This window comes from Miniopterus natalensis, chromosome 11, assembly GCF_054644295.1.
Source record: "Miniopterus natalensis isolate mMinNat1 chromosome 11, mMinNat1.hap1, whole genome shotgun sequence".
Taxonomy (NCBI): Eukaryota; Metazoa; Chordata; class Mammalia; order Chiroptera; family Miniopteridae; genus Miniopterus; species Miniopterus natalensis.
In genome coordinates, this window is record NC_142091.1 from 74,152,742 (window position 1) to 74,172,983 (window position 20,242).

The following is a 20,242-nucleotide window of genomic DNA, read 5'->3' on the forward strand; positions in this document are numbered from 1 at the left end:
TACCCCCAGTTAAACCCCCACAATCCCGACCGCCCGGGCCCCACTGCGCGTCCCGCTGGTACCTTCATCTCGTCCATCCAGTCCATGAGGTAGAGCAGGTCCTGAAACACCTTCTGCAGCTCCAGGCTGACGAGGAGCCGCTCCCGCCGGGCGGCCACCATCTGCCGCAGGAAGCCCCAGAGCCGCGCCACGTTGCGTTGCCGCGCGGCGATGCGCTGGATGTCGTGGTAGCGCTCTGCGGCCAGCTCTGCGGCCACGGCGTCCACGGCCTGCACCCGGCCGCTGTAGGCCACAATGTCCGTCTCGATGGCTTCGTGCTTCCGCACTGCCGCCTCCACCGCGGCCAGCTCCAGCCCGAAGTTGTCCTGGGCGGGGGGCAGGAAGGGGAGGCTGGAAACTCAGGGACACCATCTCTGCTCACCCGCTGCCCTCCCGAGAACTTCTGCTGCAAGATGCCAACCCCATGGGGTGGCTCTCAGTTTCCTCTCTGTCCCCTCTCATCCCGTCCCTCCAACCCTTTCTCCTGCTCAAGCTTCTGGCCCCTGGTTCCTGGGATTCCTGGTTTTTTAATCTGTATGATGGGTGTCTTGTTTCATTAGCTCCCCACATTGCAGGGCTTTTTATCCACCGCCGTCTCCCCCCCTTTCTCCCCACCAGCCTGGACAGGCCAAGAGCCCTCCCGTGTTCCACCTGGGACACGAGGCGCTGGTTCTCGCTAAGCCAGGTCTCCCGCATGGCGGCCTTGCGGTCGAAGCGGGCAGCCAGCTGCTCCAGCTTCTCCTGGCGGATCAGCTCCGTGCGCAGGGCCAGCTCGCGTTCGTGCTCGGCTTTCTCCAGCCGCTCCCAGGCCTGTGAGGTGGGGACAGGGTCAGTGCTAAAGGGCCCGGGCTCAGGAAGGGAGGGTAGGGAGGGGTTGCCGGAGCTGGGGTACATGGTGAGTCCCAGGGAAGCTCGGTCCAGTGGATCTGTGGAATGCGGTCAGTTAGATGCCTGTGCGTGGAGGTATAAGGAATGGGGGCGGGTGAGTGCTAGGGAGCCACAGAAAACTACCCCTGCTTATGGACAAGGACCCCAGGGGACCAGGGAACAATGGAAACCACTGGATTTGTTTGTGGTGGGAGGACTGTGGGTGAACCCTATTACTTTTATTAGTAGTCAGGCTGAACAAGATAAGGGACCAAGGTATGATCTTATTATGTGAACTGACATGGGGAGACACAGGGAGGTGGCATGGGGATGTGCAGAATGAGAGAATGAGTGAGTCACGTGTGTGCCAGGGGTAGCAGGGGCTGGTGCCAAGGGTGGGACGCTGGTGGCACTGGCAGGGGAGCCCGCAGACCTTGTTGATGTCGGAGATAAGCCGGCCTTCCCGGGGCGTGTAGACCTTCTGGTTGTTGGCCCGCAGCTTGCTCTGGATGGTGAAGAGCAGCACTTCCAGGTTCCCTTTCTCCGTGAACCTAAGGCAGGGAGCCGGAGCATGGTCAGTCGAAGGCCACTAGGGGCACAGGGACTCTACTTTTCAAAATGAAGTGTCCTGTGCTGCTTTTCTTTTCATAAAAGCAATACGTGAAAGGCAGAGAACACTGGCGAGTCAAAAGCACATAACTTAAAAACTACTGCAAACTACAGAAATGGCCCGTTTCCCACTGGCGTGCACGCACTGCATGTCTGTTTTACACAGATGAGCTCGGACCACAGCCGAGGCTAACATTTGTCCAGGACCAGGCCCTGTTCCCAGGGCTTTACACGCATTGCCCAGTTCTCACTGCTAGCTACATCCGTCCTCCCATTACCCCCACTTTCCAGATGAGGAAACTGAGGCACAGAGAGCATAACAATTCACAACCGCTAAGCGGAAGAGCCAGGATTTGAACTCAGGCACTGTGAACCTGGAACTTAGCCCTTTGCTCTCTGCTGTCCACCAGGAACCATTTTGTAAACTGCTTCCTCACTTATTTGTCATGAACATCTTTTTACATCAAGAGGCACATTTCTTCAACATTATTGTCAGTGGCTGTACCATGACTTGTTTTTTTTTTTACAAAGGTCACATTGGTGACCTTGAGGCTACACTTTTGTTCAATGCCCAGAAGAGGACTTTCTGGGTCAAACCATCCCCTGGAATGTATAGGAATAGATGTTTTCTGGACTAATATTAGCTTTGGAGCTAAAACATACTAACTCCAAAAGAGCTTGATAATAGAAAAACAGACAATTTAGCACGTACTGTATAGAACTGCCTAACAGTAGTTAACTGCTAAAATATATAAAGATAAGAACCTTCATAACGTGCGAGTTACCAGCCTGGGTTGCCTGTCGGGTCCAGTCTCCCCAACCTGGTCCCTGAGCTGGGTCTGGGTTGCTGTGACCCTGACCAGTATTTGCGTGGATTGCCCTGACTCTACATACCTCAGCAATCACTTCTACAGCATGATTTTTTTTTTTTAATGGATAATCATTTTAACAGTTTATTTGGGAACTGCTTCTGGTGCTTTGAGCTGAGGGAGATGAGCCTCCACTGCATTTATATGCTGCCAACTTTCCCTCCCAAAAGGCTGCCCTAATTTAGGCTTCCTCTCCAGTGAGCACAGTTCAGGGTGGGCCTGCTGCAGCAGGGTACGGCCCAGGGGCACCTACTTGGGCGGCTTCTCCACTGTACGGTAGGAATTGAAGGACTGCAGCTGGTTCTGGACCCCACTCAGGGAGTTGGCGAGCTGCCGGTCGTTGAGGGTCACGATCGTTTGCTCAATCCACTGCAGCAGCTCTGAGGCCAGGGACTCATACTTCTCTACCAGGCGCTCTGCCTCCATGGCGTGGTCCAGCACCTGCGAGATAGCGACATGGGGTCCTGCCCAAGGTCCCCTGGCCCAGTCCTGCAGCTCTGCCCTGCCCCTGCTTGAGGGGAGTAAGACCCTAAGGCCAGGCCGCCTCTGGCCTTTACCCCTACTGTCCTGAGGTGGACAGTACCTTCCCAATTCTTTTGCCTTCCACGGCCAGGGCCTTCATCTTGGAGAAATAGTGATAGTAGGTAGCCACATAGGTAATGATTGATTTCTCATCTGGTTGGTCCACATTCACATCTGAGAAAAAAGAGCACTCAGGTCAGGCAGAGATGAGAACCTGCCTCCCAGAAGCACACCTGCAACATGAATCTTACTCCAACCCCAGGGCCCTCCCAGCCCTCCAAGGCGGACATCTTTCCAGTTCCCTTCAGAGCAAACTGACAAATAGACCATATGGACTGAAAGAGCATGAAAGGGTGACTTTTTTTTTCCTCCTAGAAACAAGCAGAGTACAAAACCCAGAAGCCCAAGGAGGCTTTTCCCAGTGTTCCCGATGAAGACCAAATCTAGCTGTGGGAGGACGTAAGACAAGGAAAGAAAGAGCATTCCCATTTGGGGATGCATCATGGACTTATGGGCTGGAAAGATGTGTAAGAAGTCAGGAGATTCAGGGGCAGCAAGACAGAGGTATGAATGAAGACTCCTGAACCCGGATGTTCCGGGGAAGGTCCCAATGAGCCCCAGCAGCAGGGTCAGAGGCCAGTTCTCATGGTCATCTTGGGCCACAGTCAAGGCTATTTCTGACCTCAATCCCAAAGTTCAGCTGTGGGCCCAGGAGGTAAGTGTCCTTCAAGCCAAATCAGTTTCCATCACAAGGACTAAGGCTGACTGACTTGAAATCCCTGGGTTTTCTTAACTAGGCCAGACTGTTTCCTTCGTAAAGGGAAGACTGTGGGACCAGAAGCCCCCCTGACCACCTCTGAAAACCTAGAGAAGGCAGGAGCCACTGAAATCATCGTGGAAAGTTACAGGATGCTTAGCTCTGCTTAGATGTTCTCTATTCTACCTGTGTTTCTCAAACATTTTACAAGAAACCTCGTATTTGGCCTACTTCCATCACTAGTTAGCTGATGTTTGTCATTCTGGACTGAGAGGGCATAGGACATGGGGCTGTGGGGGGATGGAAAACAGGCAGAAAATAACCAAGACCCAAATCTGCCTGGTGACCTTAAGAGGGAGTGACTCCAGCAGGAAGTCACTGGGCCCGTTCCCTCCTTCCCTCTTCTGGCTGACCAAGACTGCTCTCTGCTCTCAGGAGAGGTGGCTGAGGAAACAGGCTCTGGGGTCCTGCTGCCAGAATGTGAATCTTAGCTCCAGCAGCTGTATGACCTTGGGAAAGTCACTAAACCTTTATAGGCCCCTGGCCTCTCTTCTATTATCTGAGGATAATAATGATACTGATTTCAAAGGGCGTGCGATGCAAATTAAATTCATTAAAGCATGTCAAGTGCGGTGCCAGGTACAAAACAAGAGCCCAGCGGCCATTACCAGTCTCATCAGCATTAAGATCAGAACCACAGGGCCCATCAGCAGGGTCAGCCGACCGTAAGCCCAGGGCATGGGGAGCCCTCCAGGTCAGAGGTGGGGAACGTCTGGCCCGAGGACCGTATGCGGCCTCGAAAGGCCTCATTTGGTCTGGCCCTGCCAAGGCCTCACCGAAGAGAAGCAGTTCCAGCCATCACATTAGGGGTGAGTTAATTCAATGTTTTGACCAAATATAGTAGGCTAATTTTTAAGTTGATAATTTTGTATGGCCCGAGAATGATGTTATAACTATCCAAATGGCCCTTGGTAGAAAAAAGGTTCCCCACCCCTGCTCCAGGTCATGTAGCCTAACTTAGAACCCTAAGATTTTGGAATAAGAAGGGCCCTTAGAGACCACGTAAACCAATCTTCTCATTTTGAAGATGAGGAAAGTGAGCCACAGAGAGGCCACGTGACTGGCTCCAAGCTATAAAGTTGCTCCGTGGTGGGGCTGGGACAGAGCCTCATCCCAGGGCTCTTTCTGCCACAGGGCTGCTTTTCTTCCTACAGCTTTTAAATTTTTAAAATCAAGATATAATATTTACACCATAAAATTCACCCTTTTAAGGTATACTCTTCAGTGGTGGTTTTTAGTATATTCGCAAGGTGGTGCGGCCACCACCACTGTTTAATTCCAGAACATTTTCATCACGCCCCAGAGAAGCCCCATCTGTCTCCACCACGCAGCCTCGTGCCGCGCAGCACTGCCCACCTTCAGGATCCAGCAGCTTCGTCAGTCCCAGTTCTTTCTCAGCCAGGTTGAAAGCGTTCTGCAGGTTGTAGTGTGCGTTACACTTCTTGAGGGACTCGAAGTCCAGCAGGTCTGGCCTAGGACGGAGGGAATATAGAAGTTTCAAAACCTCTAGGATCTGGAAGGGGAAAGCAAAACCATCCCTGTTTTGTTAAATCCTCACCTGAGGATATTTTTTCCATTGATTTTTAGAGCGAGTAGAAGGGAGGGAGGGAGGGAGGAAGAGAGAGAGAGAAAGAGAGAGAGAGAAACACTGATGTGAGAGAGACACATAGACTGGTTGCCTCTTGCATATGCCCTGAACGGAGCTGGGGATCAAACCTGCGACCCTTCAGTGCGCCGGCCGATGCACTAACCACTGAGCAACACTGGCCAGGGCTAAAGCCACCCCTTTCTTTATCCTAAGTCAGTAAGTCCATTGTGTCCAGAACCAGGCACCCCAGACCCATACTCACTGCTCCCACGCCCCTCGCTTCCCATCATAAGCTCTTTTTGCAACACTGCACCCCCACATCCTGGCTCTTCTCCCAACATTCATTCCTCAGAATTGCTGCGGAGCTCGTCCCATTGCTCCATCTACATGTGTACGTGCCCCTGGGTCAGTAACTCCCCCACCCTGGCAGTCCTGACAGGCTCGCTAACCCCATCTTCTCACCGGTGTTTATGCACAATGGCGTTGAAGGCCAGCCCATCTCTCCAGCTGGTGGTAAAGTTGTGCACGTTGACATTGGAGTACCTATAAACAGAGACCAGGAAAAACAGTGAGTAGGTCCAAGCGCTGGTCCTTGACTGGAGGACGGATCCTAGCTCGTGGTTCCTAGAGCGGACCCTTCCTTTACCGCCCAGCCTCGGGGCATCCACCCCTGCAAGGCCACGCTCCCTGGGCAGCCTCACCCCGCAGTTTTCATCTGGCACCACAGCAGCAGGGCGTCCTTGGCTGACTTCTTCTCCTTGTTGTCTTCTGTTTCCACACTGATATCTTGGATCTAAGAGGGAAGGAAGGGAAGCCTTGACTCTCTGGACAGGGGCTCCTGGAGTCATCGGAGATGCTCAAGAGATACACGGCAGAAAACTGCTTTCTAGATTCATAAGGGTGCAGGGACAGAGCCTGGAGACCTTTCCTCCTGGGCTGGTGACCGTAGAACGTTGGGTGAAAGGGATTTGAGGCAGCAGAGTGGGGTAGGAAGTCAGCAGTGGAAATGCCTTGAAGGGAAAGGTGCTGGTTCCTGCAGGTGGGGACCTTCAGGTAGGCAAGTGAAGATTTTCTGGGAGCTGGGTTTCAAAGGTGAAGCACACAGAGCTCTGTTAGGGCTGGAAGGAGCAGAGGAGGCTACATCTGGGGAGACCAGGAGAGTTGTGGTGGCATCAGGATATGGGGCTGGCTATGCTCATAGCATAAGCGGAAGGTAGCTGTTCATTTCAGGGAGGCATGCAGAGTTTGAGGCAGAGGAATGGACCAGCGACCAGACCCAGATGTAGCTCTAAAACTCTCAGTGGTGAAGAACCAGTTTGTAAAATTTCCAGTCCCTTGTGGACCAATATGTGGTCCTCCTGCCTGTGACCAGGCCACAGGGAACTTGCCACTCTGGTCTCTACCCTGTTTAATGAGGAGAGGCCCCTGGCTCCTACACAAGGTTTTACACCCTCCATCTGTGTATTGATTGCTCCAGGGATGGGCAGTGACTGCTCAAGGGGCAGCACTGAGGTTCAGAGCACACGCCGAGTGACACTCTGCCAGGGTACCTGGAATCGGAGGATGATGGTCCAGACCAGCCCAAGGGTCAGGCGGTGGTTTCCGTCCACAATGTCATGGGAGCCCATATTTTCCAAGTGCACTTTCTGCTCCTTCAGGAACTGCAGGGCCTTGTCCACATTCTCCAGGCAGTGGATCCGCATGCGGCCCTTTGTGGGCTTTGGCTGTTGAGGGACAGGGGACACAAAGGCATGGGACCGTGGGCCTCCCCCTCCTTCCCTTCTACCTTCCCCATGTCCTCCCTCAGGAACACGGGGACTGCCTTAGGGCTGGGCCCAAGTTCACGGAGCCAAGGCTGAGGTTGCAGATGAGGCTTGGGCCAGATTAAGATTCCCAAGGGAATTAATTGCACCCAGAGTGGGTGGGAAAAGAAATGTTTTCAATGGGGCCACTGTTTCTGTCTCCATGAGGCAATGCTCCTGTTTAATCCCTGCAGCAAAGCCTCTCAGAATGAATCCATCCTGAGCCAGGGAAGCCACTGCTTTCTGCTCTGAGGTGTCCATCTCCCCACTAAGGGAGACTCCTGCAGCTTGTCCCCTTGACCACCGTTTCTCAGGCTCCCTCCTCCCTGGTGGTGACCACAGCTCACCAGTGTCTCTCCTGAGAGCACCTCGAGGAGCCTCAGGAGGTTACGTCCATCCCGGAGGTCGCTGTACAGGTCTCCCACCCGGCATGTCACCCGGGCCAGGTGTGAGTTGACCCATTTGGTGAAGGTTTTCTTCTGCACGGCTTCTCGCTCATCTGTGGTGGCAACAGGAGGTCATTTCTGTCCTTCAAGTACAGTTGCTTCTAATCACCAGTTGGTGGGGATGTGGGGTGGGGGGTGCCTGAGAGGCCGGAAGCAAGGTCTGGGGAGGGGAAAGGGGGCAGGGGAAAGAACATGGCCAAGAGGAAGGCAACTTCAAAAGCAGGGAAATAAAGAAGTTGGAATGAGCTATGAGTAAGGTAAAGAACAGAAATGAGAGTGAGAAACAGGCTTTGGGGAGAAAGGATGAAAGGAATTAGAAGTGGTGGGACAAGGAGGGAAGGGCTGGGATCTGGGACCAGGGTGTGGTCACCTAACAGTAGTGAAACTGGCACTTCATCTATCAGAGCCTCACTTTCCTCATCTGTAAAATGGGCACAGTACTTTCTACTTCAATGAGTCACTGTGTTGATTAAACGGGACAAGTGTGTAAGATGCCTGGCAGGAAATGGCTCCTCCAGGAGTCTCTGTTCTATAGGCGGGATCCAACACCCAGGCAAGTGCCCAGGCGGCAGGCGCTATGGCTGTTCTCTTCGGGTGGTGGACAAACGGGCAGGCGCGGCCTTAAATTATAGCAGCACCCTTCCGAGTGGCTATTAGAAGGATGTGACATTACAGAGACTGCAAGCCTCCTGCGCCAGCTTGCTCTCCTGGAATAATTTAAAGAAAAGACAGGCTTTTCTGGGGCAGGTTCATTCAATGGGCTGCAAGGGATGCAGTCCCAGGACACCAACATTCCAGCAAAGAGAAGAAAAAGATAGTCTTGAAGTCGGGAACAGTGAAGTGAGTGAGCCCAAGAAACAGGTGTGTGTGTGTGGCAGGGGAGGATGCCAGGCAGAGTCAGGTGCCAATCATCTAAAAAGATGTGAGGAAACGTCCTGTTGCCTGGTCCACAGGGAGGGCCACTGCTGAGGGGATGCTCTTAGGTTCCACAGAAAAATAAAAAATTTAAATGTCATCAATTACGAAGTGAGAGAAGCAGCTCAGGGCCTTGCACGCTGCTTTAGTCACTAAGATTTCCTCCAGTGCTCCCCAGGGGAGCCCCATGCAAGGATCCAGTCCAAGTGGCCAGGACCTGAAGAGTCACTTTCGTTTCCCTCTCAGCACCGGCATCTCAGAAACCGAAAAGACTCATCCCTTAATCTCACATTCCTACGCACCTCACCCATAAAACACAGCGACACACCCATGTCTAGTCCTGTCTTACCTCCAACCCTTGCACCTCGGCCAACCTTGGGGTCCTAACAACTGCATAGGATAGTCGGGTGCTCTGTAGCACCTGCGGAACCAAGAGTGCCTTTGGGCCTCTTTTCAGGGCCTACAGACCAAGCCAGGGATTTCCTGGACCACCGGCCATTACTGGATCCATGGGGATTGTCGATGCCAGGCACACCGGGGTGAGGCCATTTGGACGCACAGAGAGAGTAGAAGGGGAAGACGTGGGAACTGGCAGCTGGGAGGAAAATATGCAAAGCCAAGCACCAGAGACAAAGTGTAGCTTCATTAGGCATCCACAACAGCCACAGACAACCCCACCAAGCACAGTGGCTTCCAGAAATACACTGAGATACTGGTGCCAGATGAACACACTTCTGCTCAGGCTCATACCTGAGTCTGTCTGCACCAGCTCCCTTTGACACACTCCCCGGTTCCCACACACACTGCCTCCTCACATACTTAGGCACCCACTCAGAAACTCGGGGCAACACTGACAAGCCTGGGTCCCCAGGCCTCCCGGCTCACTCCTTCTCTCTCCTTCCCCAAATATCCTAGCAGGCCTTCATCTTCAGACCCGCCAAAAGCCAGTGTCTCGGTGAGGCTGTGCTGGAGGCCTCCCTATTTGCTGACACAGACGCTGCTTTTCTCAGCCTTGCCAGCTGCCTCCATGGCCACTGCATTCGCTGGGGGACACAGGCTGCGCAGCACCGAGTGGGGCCTTGCGTTCACACCCACTCACACTCTCACAGGCCCTTCCAGTGAGTGGGTCCAAGCCCTTCCCCATTCTGTCAGCATCCATGTATTTTCTGGCCGCTTGTAATTATTCCCCCGGCACACTGTCTCCCAACACAAACGTCCAAGTCACAGCCAATGTTCCCCTCCAAGTTCTTCCCTCTGGTTCCTCTCCTGTCCCCCCGCCCCAGGCCCCCTCTCTCTACTACCCTCTGCCCCAGGAGCTCACCTTGAAGCTGTTTGAAGCGTCCTTCCAGCACGCTGGCGTACTGAGCAGGGTTGATGAAGGCGGCTGGCGAGAGCAGGAGGCCCCCGGGGTTGTGAGACCCTTCCACAGCCTCATGATAAAACTCACCAGCCCCGTTCAGGCTGTGCCCGTGCACCCTGCTCACTCCGTTCCCATTCATGGTGCCTGCTGCCTCCTACACAGCTGGAGGCCCAGAGTCCATGCCCCGCCCGCGCAGAGGCAGGGCGGCAGGTTCGGCCTCCCCAGGAGCCTGAGATCCCCAGAGCCTGGGGTCCCCGGTGGTGATGGGGGGTTCAAAGATGGTAGAAGTTCAAGGAGTTGGAAAAAGGAGTTACAGGATGTCTGGGTTCCTGAACTCCCAGACAAGTAGCAGGACACACCTGGCTGTGGCGAGAGGAGACAGAGGCGGCTCCAGACAAACAGGTTGGACAGTGCCGGGGGGGAGGGGTGGGAGGTGGAGCCCAACGGCTGGGGCATGGCCAGGCCCTGCAGGGCGGAGGAGGGAACTGCAAGCCTCTTAAAGACCTGCCCGTCAGGCCTGGAGTTGCCTAAGAGTACAGAAAAGCCGAGAGAGGGCTCCCCAGACAAAGTCCTGCTTCCCGAAGGTTTTCAGGTGTGACAAGGATGGCCCCTCTCTGGGTGACTTTGGGAGGTCCCCCTTCAGGACATGGGCTTTGATCCCCAGCTCAGAGAGCAGAGAAAGAGAAATTGCTTCCTTCCTCTTATCTGTGAAATCCGGTTCTTATCCCTCCCACTTGTCTGTCATCATCGTCTCCAGTTCCGCCCCTTCCCTGACACTGGGCCCACCAGGCCCCCAGCCAGGCCATCCCAGGGCCCCCGTACACCCACTGCTGGGCAATCTGCCAGACAGACCTCTCTCTGGGCTTCGGCTCTTGTCCCTTACAGCACACCCTTGCCTCTCTCCCATCTTCATTCATTTAGCATCTATTGGGCATCTAATGGTTTGAAGTGCAGTGCAAGGCAAAGCCCACAAAGAGAGGCCTCTTCAGAGAGCCCAGCTTAGCGGTGGAGATAAACACCCTTCGATGGCATGGGGCTCACAGACATCACAACAGTCCTGGGTGTCATGTGTCGTCTGCGCAGGCATCACGACAGCTCTAGAGGCACCGGGGAAACTTTCCCCCAAAAGAGGTCACGTTCTCCACAACCCACATCTCTGTCTTTTCCCATCTATAGAAACATGGGAGTATTTCACAAGCCAGCCTGAAGACCCAACCAGAAGGACAGACGCCCAGGAGACAATGATAAGGGGTCTCCAGAAGCTATGGTCACCACATGGGGGTCCTCACACTGGTGCTGGGCTGGCTGGAAAGAATTACCTGGAGAGCTTAAAGACTCTGATATCTGGACCGTACGTCTAAAGATTCTAATTCAAGTGTCTAGGAAGGGGCGTGGGAACCTGTACTTGTAAAAATGGCCCTGAGTGATTCTTTAAAAAGTGTGGCCACGTTGGGAACCACCCCCTTCAGTGTCTCCCTTCTTCCAGGAGGCTACCCCACCCACACTGGGAGCACCACCTCTCAGGAGGGAGTAGTTGGGATCTTTCCCACTGCACTGGGCTGGGAGGCCAGCAGGTCAGTGGAAAAGACAAGGGTGGGATGGAGGAGGATAGTCTGATGGGGTGGGTGGCCTTGGGGTGTGTGGGTGACTCAGCCCCACGAGGGCCGGGCCAGCCGCTAGTGGTGTCGGGTGGCAGCTGCTCTCTTGTTGCCATGACAACTCCTCCCAGGGAACGCAGGGAGGCCCGTCCAACGGGTTTGTTTGAGCTTGGAGAAGCTGAAGGGGAGAGCCCAGGCTGTAGGGCAGGGCAGGAGCCAGGCAGAGAGCAAACCAGGGAAACCATGGGAGGGTGGAGGGCACCTGCTTCGGGGAATAGGCAAATGAAATAATGGGAGGAACAGGCGGCAGGTGGAAGGAACAGGTGGGGAGGGAGAGGAGAGGAGAAAGGACTGGGAGGGAGAACAGGTGTGAGAGATGACAGTGGAAATCAATGAAGACACAAAGGGATGAACCGTAAGGGAGAGGTAGGTGGAAGCGAATAGCAAGACTAAGTGAGATAGAATTAAGGACATGACTCAGGGACGGAGGCCAAGAAGTCAGCTGAGTGCAGAGGGGAACACAGCTGAGTCCTGGGGTCAGCAGGACTTCTCCTTGCTGGGGGGAAGGAAGCTGGGGAATGTTCTGGATTGCATGAAGTTTGTTCTTGAGGCTGGAGTTGGGGACCAGGGTCTTGACAGGGTGATCTGGATTTGCCACTCTAGTGCAGTAGCTTAGAAAGAAAGATGGTCTTCCCACGAAGTTAAAGGACTCCTCGCGACAAGCTTCTGTCCCCAGCGTCCTCAGCAACTCCCCGGGCCCTCCCCTGATCTCACCTGCCAGGGCCTTAATTCGAGACCTCTCAAAGAGGCGGGCTGAGCTGCTGTCATTGTCCCAGTCCGAGTCAGGCAGGTCCCAGCGATTGTTGATGTCGCTGTACTGGCCCTGGATCTCCAAACTGTCGAAGTCCGTGGGTGACAGGGTGCTGCTCATGGTGGTGGGTGGCCTCCCGCTCCTGCAATGGGGAACATGGCTGGTAAGGGGCATCTTGGGGCCACTGAGTCCACCACTCACCACGTCTTTCTCTTCTCCTGCCCTACAGCTGCTCGCTCTCCTGATGGCCAAAGATTGTGGTTGGATTATCTGTCAATGGCAATCAGCCCCCAGTGGGAGAGGGAAAGCCACCCATGTGGGGAAGCAGAGGGACAGGACACACATGGAGTGAAGCAAGAAGGAAAGTGTCTCAGAGCGATGCAGCGGGCAGGAAGGGCTCCAGAGCCTCAGGCCAGAGAGGGACAGTGGACAGAGCCGGGGCTGAAAGTGGCGATGGCCTTCAGCGTGTCGGGACAGTAGTGTGTAAACCAGGGTAATACAGGAAGCAGGCGTGGGACCCCTTGAGCAACAATGAGTATAAACCAGAGTTGTTTTTTTAAATCCTCACCCCAGGATACCTTTTCCATTGCTTTTCAGAGACAGTGGGAGGGAGAGAGAGAGGGGAACATCGGTGTGAGAGACACATTGATTGGGTGCCTCCCTCATGTGCCCTGGGGGGCCAGGGATTGAACTGGCAACCGAGGCACATGACCTTGGCTGAAATTGAACCCGGGATACCTCAGTCCCTGGGGCGATGCTCCAACCACTGAGCCAAACCAACCAGGGCTAGACCAGAGTTCTTTCATTCCCAGGTCCCACAAACTGTGCCGAGCCCCTCCTCTACATGAGACGGTCTCCTGTACCCTGCAGGCGATTTGAGATGAAAAGACAGGGATCCTGCTCTCGAGCCAAGACGCATCTACGGTACATCAGAAAGACTGATGCGCTGATGGTGCCCAGGAGTTCAAAGGAGGACACGTACAGTTCTCTCCCCTTTGTTTCCTTTTTTTAAATGTTGTGACAGGGAATACTTACTAGGTGCTTGATAAATGTCAGCTGTGATACATGCATCGCCTCATCACAACCCGTGGGTCCATTATCACCCCCATTTCATAGATGAGGAAGCTGCACCGTGAGAGCTAAGTCACGGTTCAAGGTCACAAAGCTGGAAGGAGCAGAGCTGGGTATTGAAGTGAGTTTCTTTCTGACTTTGGAAGACAAGCTCTTAATTACAACATTTACATGTTCCTCGAACTCCCTGGAGCCCTACCGAGCTCCCAGGAGAGATCAGCACCCATTGCTCCCTTATAGGGCCCAGGTCGGGGAAATCAGGACCACGTATGCTTGCCAGCACTACTTACGACTCTACGACTCTACGTTACGCAAACTCTGTCTTTCTCAAAACTAACAAATGAGCTTCAGATTACCTGCTAGGGAGTTTTACAAAAAACCTCTACTGTCCAAAGTTCCTGTGTAATTCAGCATTCAGCAGCCATCCAAGGGAATGGAGGGGGCTGGATCTGTAACTCTCTCTGAACCCCAAATTCTGCATTTCTCATTGTCCTAGTACCTCTCAATTACAAAGATATATTCTAATCCTTCGGACCACTTCCTAGGGTCGGGGCTATGATCTTGGCAGTTTCTGGTTCTGGAGAGGAGGTACAGAAAACTTCGTGTGTGGTTTTGGGGAGGAAGAAGGGATGGGCGGTGAGATGTGGGTGGGTAGGGAGGTGTGTTCCCATGGGCACACAAAGGCAGAACTTGGCTTCTGTCATTAACTGGTGCCATGAAGCTGAACCTGACCCACATGAAGGCCAGGACTGTGTGCCCCTCCCCTTTCTCCCAAAAAGAAAACACGCACAAGGGCTTCCCTGGGAGCAGCACTGGTGAGGTGAGAAAGAGCTAAGGTTTGCGGTTCCTAGATGTGGGCTTTCATTCCTATAATGGCAAAGAGAGCTTAATTTCCACGGGGCCTCCTTTCTCATTTAAAACTCATTTCCCCTAACAGATTCTTCGAATTTGCTCTGTAAATATTTATATAAAAATAAACTCTAGGTCAGAGTTGAGTCACCCTGAGCAAAGAGTATTGTGGGCAAGGCCTGACCTTAGCTACAGTCACCTAATACTCTCAGCTGCTGGACAGAGAAGCAGCCCAAAGCCCAGGACCATTTCAGTTTGATTCTTCTCGGCCCTTCCCCCCCAGCCACGCTCACACTTAGCTCTGGATGAACATTTCTAGCACTCACACTCCCTCTGCATAGACCTCCCCACGAAAACTCCTACATACATGCCCCTGAACTTCTGTTTCCATGACCCCTTTCCCTTTTTATCACGAATCACAAACCTACTAAAGCCAGCCCCTGAGAGTGTGGCCAGTAAACTGTTTAAAAATAACTGATTTTGGATTCCTGTAGGTGGGCCTTCACTTTCCATTTCTGTTTAGGCCCACCATTCCCCTTTAAAATATATATATATGTACATATATGTATGTCTTTATCAGTTTGAGAGAGAGGAAGGGAGAGGGGGGAGAGAGAGAGATAGGAACAGCAATAATGAGAGAGTCATTGATCGGCTGCCTCCTGCACGCCCCCTACTGGGGATCGAGCCCGAAACCCAGGCATGTTCCCTAACGGGGAATCGAACCTCGATCTCTTGGATCATAGGTAGATGCTCAACCTCTGAGCCATGCCAGACGGCCCACCATTCCCTTTTGTCTCCTTCCCAGCCACACCATGTATTTTTGTTACCTGCCTGGCCCCTGAAGGCCTGTGAGGTTTCCAAACCCTGCTTTATACCTTTGTGCTCCATAAAGAGCAGAAACTTAAAAGAAGTGGACTGTCTGACCTGGTCTCCAAACTAATGTGTGTCCCTGGGGTCCTCGTGAGCTGACAAAACTTAAACATGGGCTGTGCTGACTTCCTTTTGGCGATCCAACTGGGGTCCAGGCACGGGAGCCAGACCTCCCAGTCAGATCTGGCTGTTAGAGCCTCCATGCGGAACCCTATCATTTAGGGCAGAAAGTATGGAGTTGGAGCCTCCCCTCTTCCCAAATAAAAATCCAGCCACTTAAATGGTCCTTTGGCCAAATCAAAGTCTGACATACGTGCTTTGTGTCCCGAGTTTCCAGAGATGCTGCCATATGGAAAAGGAACCGAGATGGCCCTGGTGTCCTTAGATCACAGCTCCTCATCAGGCCACCATGTTGGGACTCCAAGGAGTTTATTCCCATAGACTTGCATGTGAGCGGTGCTCTCTGGTGGTTCTGAGGTCCTATCTCCATGTTTCTGTGTTTTGGTTTTCGAGCATTTGGGCTCTGTAGCCCCCTGGCCTTCTGGAGATTATGCTGCGTTCTCTGTGCTCCCTGCTGCCATCTCCGGATCCCTCGGTTTTCTATTCGAGTGTCTTCTACAAAGACCCTGAACTGGTTTCTTTTCACTGAGTGTATCGTTCCTCGCCTATGATCTGGGTCTCTGTGCTCACGTTTCCTTGGTCTGCCTGTGCCCAGCCCACGACCCCCCGTCTCTGTCTGCACTGGAGAATCGTCAACCTTCCCTTCCTCCGTGGATTCCTGAACTCTGGAGAGAGTGCGGTGCAGCAGCTAATCCAGATTACAGTTCACCAGGACTTTATTCTTAGCCACTGACCTCGAGGCCAGACCCAAGTAGCTTACATTATTCATGCTAGAATAGAGCCAACTTCTGCCAGCTGCAAGCTGGGGGTCCTGCTAGATCCCAAACGCTTCTGGACTGCTCAGCCGGTGCCGACAGAGCCTCACGGGCAGCTGCTCCCCTTCCCCTTTCTCTGTTTTAGCTGGCACGCCAAGCTAGAAATCCCATCCCTGGGGCTAGAGCCTGTCTCCTTCCCTAATTCCTCCTCTCACCACATCCTCCCCCTGATTAATTCTTTACCTCCCTCAGAGAGAGCTGATCATTCCCTGCTCTGTGCTCCCGCAGCACTTCAGCAGGCTTCTATTATTGGACTTATCACGTTGTATTACAGTTGGTTGTTTATGTGTCTCTCTGCCGCTCCACTTTTAACACAATGAGGACAAGGGCTGTGTTTTCCAAGCCCAGTACAATAGGTATTCAATAAAGATATATTGAATGGATAGGCCATAATTCTTTTTTTTTTGTTTGTTTGCCATCAAATTAATGTCTTTCTTTCCTTCTTTCTTTCAAGATATATCTTTATTGATATCAGAGAGAGGAAGGGGGAGCGAGAGAGAGAAAGAGAGGGAGGGAGATAGAAACGTCAATGATGAGAGAGTCATCATTGATGGGCTGCCTCGTGCTCGCCCCCAACTGGGGATTGAGCCTGCAATCGGGGCATGTGCTCCGACTGGGGAATCGAACCACAATCTCTTGGATCCTAGGTGGATGCTCAACCGCTGAGCCACGCTCGGCCGGGTGAATTAATGTCTTTCTTAAAGCTAGAGAAAAGCTCACGGAAAGAATGAGATGGGATCAGAGAAGACTCTCTGCTGGAGGGCTGTCGGGGTTGAGCTCTCCAGCTCAGAACCAGGGATTCTCAAACCTACACGAATAACAATTACCTGGGGGGGGGGGGGAGCAGTGAGGGGGTATGAAAACAGATCACTGGGCCTGCCCCCAGAGTTTGCGATTCAGTAGGTCTGGGGTGGGGCTTGGCAATCTGCATTTCTACCCTGTTCCCAGATGACACTAAAGCTACTGGCCCGGGGACCACACGTTGAGGGCCACGTCGTTCAAAGATAAGGAGCAGTTGGAATTGGTTAGAGGAGCCATGAGGACTGAGGAGGCATAAAGTTCAGGGGTAAGTGTGACCTGAGGTTAGCTTCCCATCTCAACCCAAATATAACTTCCCCTCAGAAACCCCAAGACCCACAAAGAGCCAGAAGCCTCGGGCGATGAGAGGAAAATGAAGATGGATTGGGCTCTGGATCTAATGAGATAAATTGAGCTGATGTCCCGACACAGGCGAGTCACAGATGTGCAGAGGACGGCGATGCTGCTCTAGGGAGGCAGGGCTGAACACATGACAGGGGGATGAATAATAGATGAGAAGAAATGGGGACTTTGGCAAAGTAAAAATCTTACTTGACCAGTGCAGAGAGAAGAAGGAAAAGAAATCACAGATAAACTCAGGGCTCCTGGAAAAGCAAAAGAAAGATGTACTCCGGGCAATCAGAGAGCCTGCAGGAGAAGCAGAGTCCCAGCTGGTTTCTCTCCAGGCCTTGCTCCTGATGAAACAAGCATGGGAAGTCTCCTCCAAGGAACTTAGGAACTGGGCTGAAGGGAGGGGCTGCATTTCTGTCGGATCTCCTTTAGAACCCTCTTTACTCAGAGCAAAATTATTCAGGCTCATTTTCACTCCCTTGCTACCCCCTCCCCTAAGCCTGTCACCCATGGGTTACGTCAGTTTCTCTAAGGGACAAATCTGAGACCCATGTTAGCTTTTTCCTCCCGAATCCTCTGCTGTTCTGAATATGCCAAGAGGTTGCCCAGAAAGAACCTCAAGCTAAGACACATATTTTGGAACTCACTCTGCCCCCTTCATCTTCAGGGAAAACTGGTTTGTGGGTACCCTGTCCGTGCCTGAACCAGCTCTCTGGCGCTGGGATTGTGGCTGCCAGGGGAGGGCAGCGGAGAAACAGCTCACCCAGACAACATGCAGCAGGTTAGGACAGGGCAAGCCTGCAGCCCAGGCAAGCACGAAATGCCACGGGGTTAATGGGGAAAGTCGTTCAGAGCCAGAGTGGATGGCAAAGGCCGACTGTGGTGCTGGAGTGGGAACACCCCTGCCAGGAGGCCTCGCCAGGTAGCCCTGGGCGGGTGGACTGCAAGCCCTGTGGGTGTCTCGGCCACAGACACCGCACACCAGGCTCCCCATCCCCCGAAGGGGCTTCACTCTCTGTCCACCAGTGTTCTGGTCACCACGGCCCACCGTGTCCCCCTCCCTCACCCCCTGAGAGGATGCATAAAGGAGAGCATGGAGCTAGCTACCGACGAGGCCAGGAGGAGCTCACCCGAGTCCGGAGCGAGCCCCCGCAAGCCCCCGAGCCGAGCCGAGCCGGACGCCGGGCAGAGGCGGCCCAGCGAGCCCGCAGCCCCGGACCGAAGCCGGCGGCCGGCGCCGTCACACAGGCTCCGAGCCCAGCCGGCCGGGGCCCTTAAGCGTTTGCCAGCCCCCCCTCTTCCAGACTCTTCTCCCGGCTCCGGGAAGGCCAGCGTGCCCCGCCGCCCGCGCTCCGGGACCTGGGCGGCTGGCACCAGACTCTCCCGATCCTGTCCCTCGGACCGGGACGGTGCGCATCCTCCCTCCCCGTCCCCGGTCGGCCTGGACCCCGACCCCGCCGTCCTCACGCGGCTGCACAAAGCGCGCCGCCCCGCCGGCCCGGACAAAGCGCGCGGGGCGCCGGCACCTACCTCGCAGCGGAGCGGGGCGCCGGCCCCTCGGGCGGGAGCGCGGCGGGCGGGGGCGCACCGGTCGTCGCCGCGCCCGCAGCCCGGCCACGAGGGGCGGTTGCGGGCGGCGGCGGCGGGCGGCCCAGAGGCGGCGGGACGCACGGTTGCGGGCGGCGGGCGGGCGCTGTCACGGGGTGCGGGCGGCGCGCGGGGCCGGCGGCGGCGGGGCGCGTGGCGGCGCGCGGGCGCGAGCGGCGGGACTGCGGCGCCGCGGAACGAGGACAATAGCCTCCCCCTGCCGCAGGCCGCCGGCTCCCGCGGGAGGCCAGGGACCATCTGGAACCCGTGGCCCCGCGGGGCTCGGGGCTGGGCCCAAATCACCCCCTCCCCGCCCGGCGCCATGGCAACCGCGGCCCCTCTCGGTTCTCCGCGCAGATCTCCCGCCCCGGGGTCGCTGACCTTCCCCGGGGTCGCGAACGCGGCGGCGGCTCGGAGACCAGCTCCCAACCCCCTCCCCACCTTCCCGACGGGGGGCCCCTATAACCCCGCCTTCCGGTTCTCGCCAGCCCCGGTCAGCCCCGGCCGTCAGCTTACCGGGCTCGGTCTCCGCAGTTTGCACACCCCACGTTTGTCCCTACTCCGATTTCCGTCCCAAATCTGTTTCCCGGGACACGCAATCTTCCTTTTAACGCCAGTCACCGCCCTGAAGGCTTCCCAATCTTCAGCCTCTGTTTTCCTTGTCAAATTTTCCTCTTCCAGCCCCTCCAGCCCGGCTCCCTGCAGGCATGCCTTTCACCCATCCCCTCTCCCCCCCGCCCCGTCCTCCTTCAGGCAGGGAGGCCGGCTCTCCTTCCCAAAGCATCCCCATGGTACATGGTGGAGCTTCGCCTTCTCGGGGATCAGACTCTCAGAACAGTCCTCGCTGCAGCTCCTCGCAGCTCCGCTCGGTTATCAGCCAGAATCCCGGCCTACTCACTGCCTTAAGAGGGAGCGGGGGTGGGGATGGGCCTTTCTAGGCCTGGCACAGCTGGGTTTCTACTTGGTTTAGCAGTGTCTGAGTGGTCTAAGGTGTAAGGTCATTAACTAAGTAGAAGGTGAACTACTATCTACTTAGGAGAGAAAAGAATTCTGCCCAAATAATAACAGTTATAAAGTATCCTTGTTCGTGCTAAAAGCACATTCTCTCTTGTGATCCCCATCCCCACTCCTGCTCAGAGAAGTAGGTACTGTTCTTCCAGACCAGGAAACTAAGCTCAGAGGTGAACTAGTAACAATAGACTGGGCTTTGTACAGAGCAGTCTGAAGTTAACCGTTAGGTTATACTGCCCATGAAGATGTCGGCCTGTGTCTACCAGGGAAATGCCTGAAATGACCAAGGAAGGGCAGTGTGAAGAATGGGCTTTTCCTGCATTATTGGGTTTAAGGTTTTATTTATTTATGAGTAATGGAATTTTAGGATTTTGCTCCTTTCTGAAAAGGTATGCACACTGAAACAAATATTTGAGTAACTGAAGTACTTCCCAGACATGATTTTAGGAAGCAGAAGTCATTTGTGTTAAACCCACTTGAAAACATTTCCAAGGTTCAAAAAAATCCTTTTACCAATCCTAACTGGT

The 20,242-nt window shown here is 54.3% G+C and overlaps 1 protein-coding gene across 3 annotated transcripts in view; it reads right to left on the minus strand.

Annotated features, from left to right (window-relative positions):
- The window catches only part of SPTBN2 (spectrin beta, non-erythrocytic 2), a 36,491-nt gene extending 17,191 nt beyond the window's left edge, over window positions 1–19,300 (minus strand). The window contains exons 1-12 of one of the 3 annotated variants that reach the window (XM_016208344.2): window positions 19,221–19,300; window positions 12,207–12,385; window positions 7,461–7,612; window positions 6,862–7,035; window positions 6,013–6,104; window positions 5,774–5,854; window positions 5,080–5,195; window positions 2,968–3,080; window positions 2,638–2,825; window positions 1,340–1,457; window positions 691–849; window positions 63–365 (exon numbers count right to left, since the gene is read on the minus strand). In XM_016208344.2, coding sequence (XP_016063830.2) covers window positions 63–365; window positions 691–849; window positions 1,340–1,457; window positions 2,638–2,825; window positions 2,968–3,080; window positions 5,080–5,195; window positions 5,774–5,854; window positions 6,013–6,104; window positions 6,862–7,035; window positions 7,461–7,612; window positions 12,207–12,363 — 1,653 coding nt within the window. In that variant the 5' untranslated portion in view covers window positions 12,364–12,385; window positions 19,221–19,300. The other 2 variants (XM_087822018.1, XM_087822019.1) reach the window with 2 other exon arrangements.
- Between the last annotated feature and the right edge of the window lie 942 nt (window positions 19,301–20,242).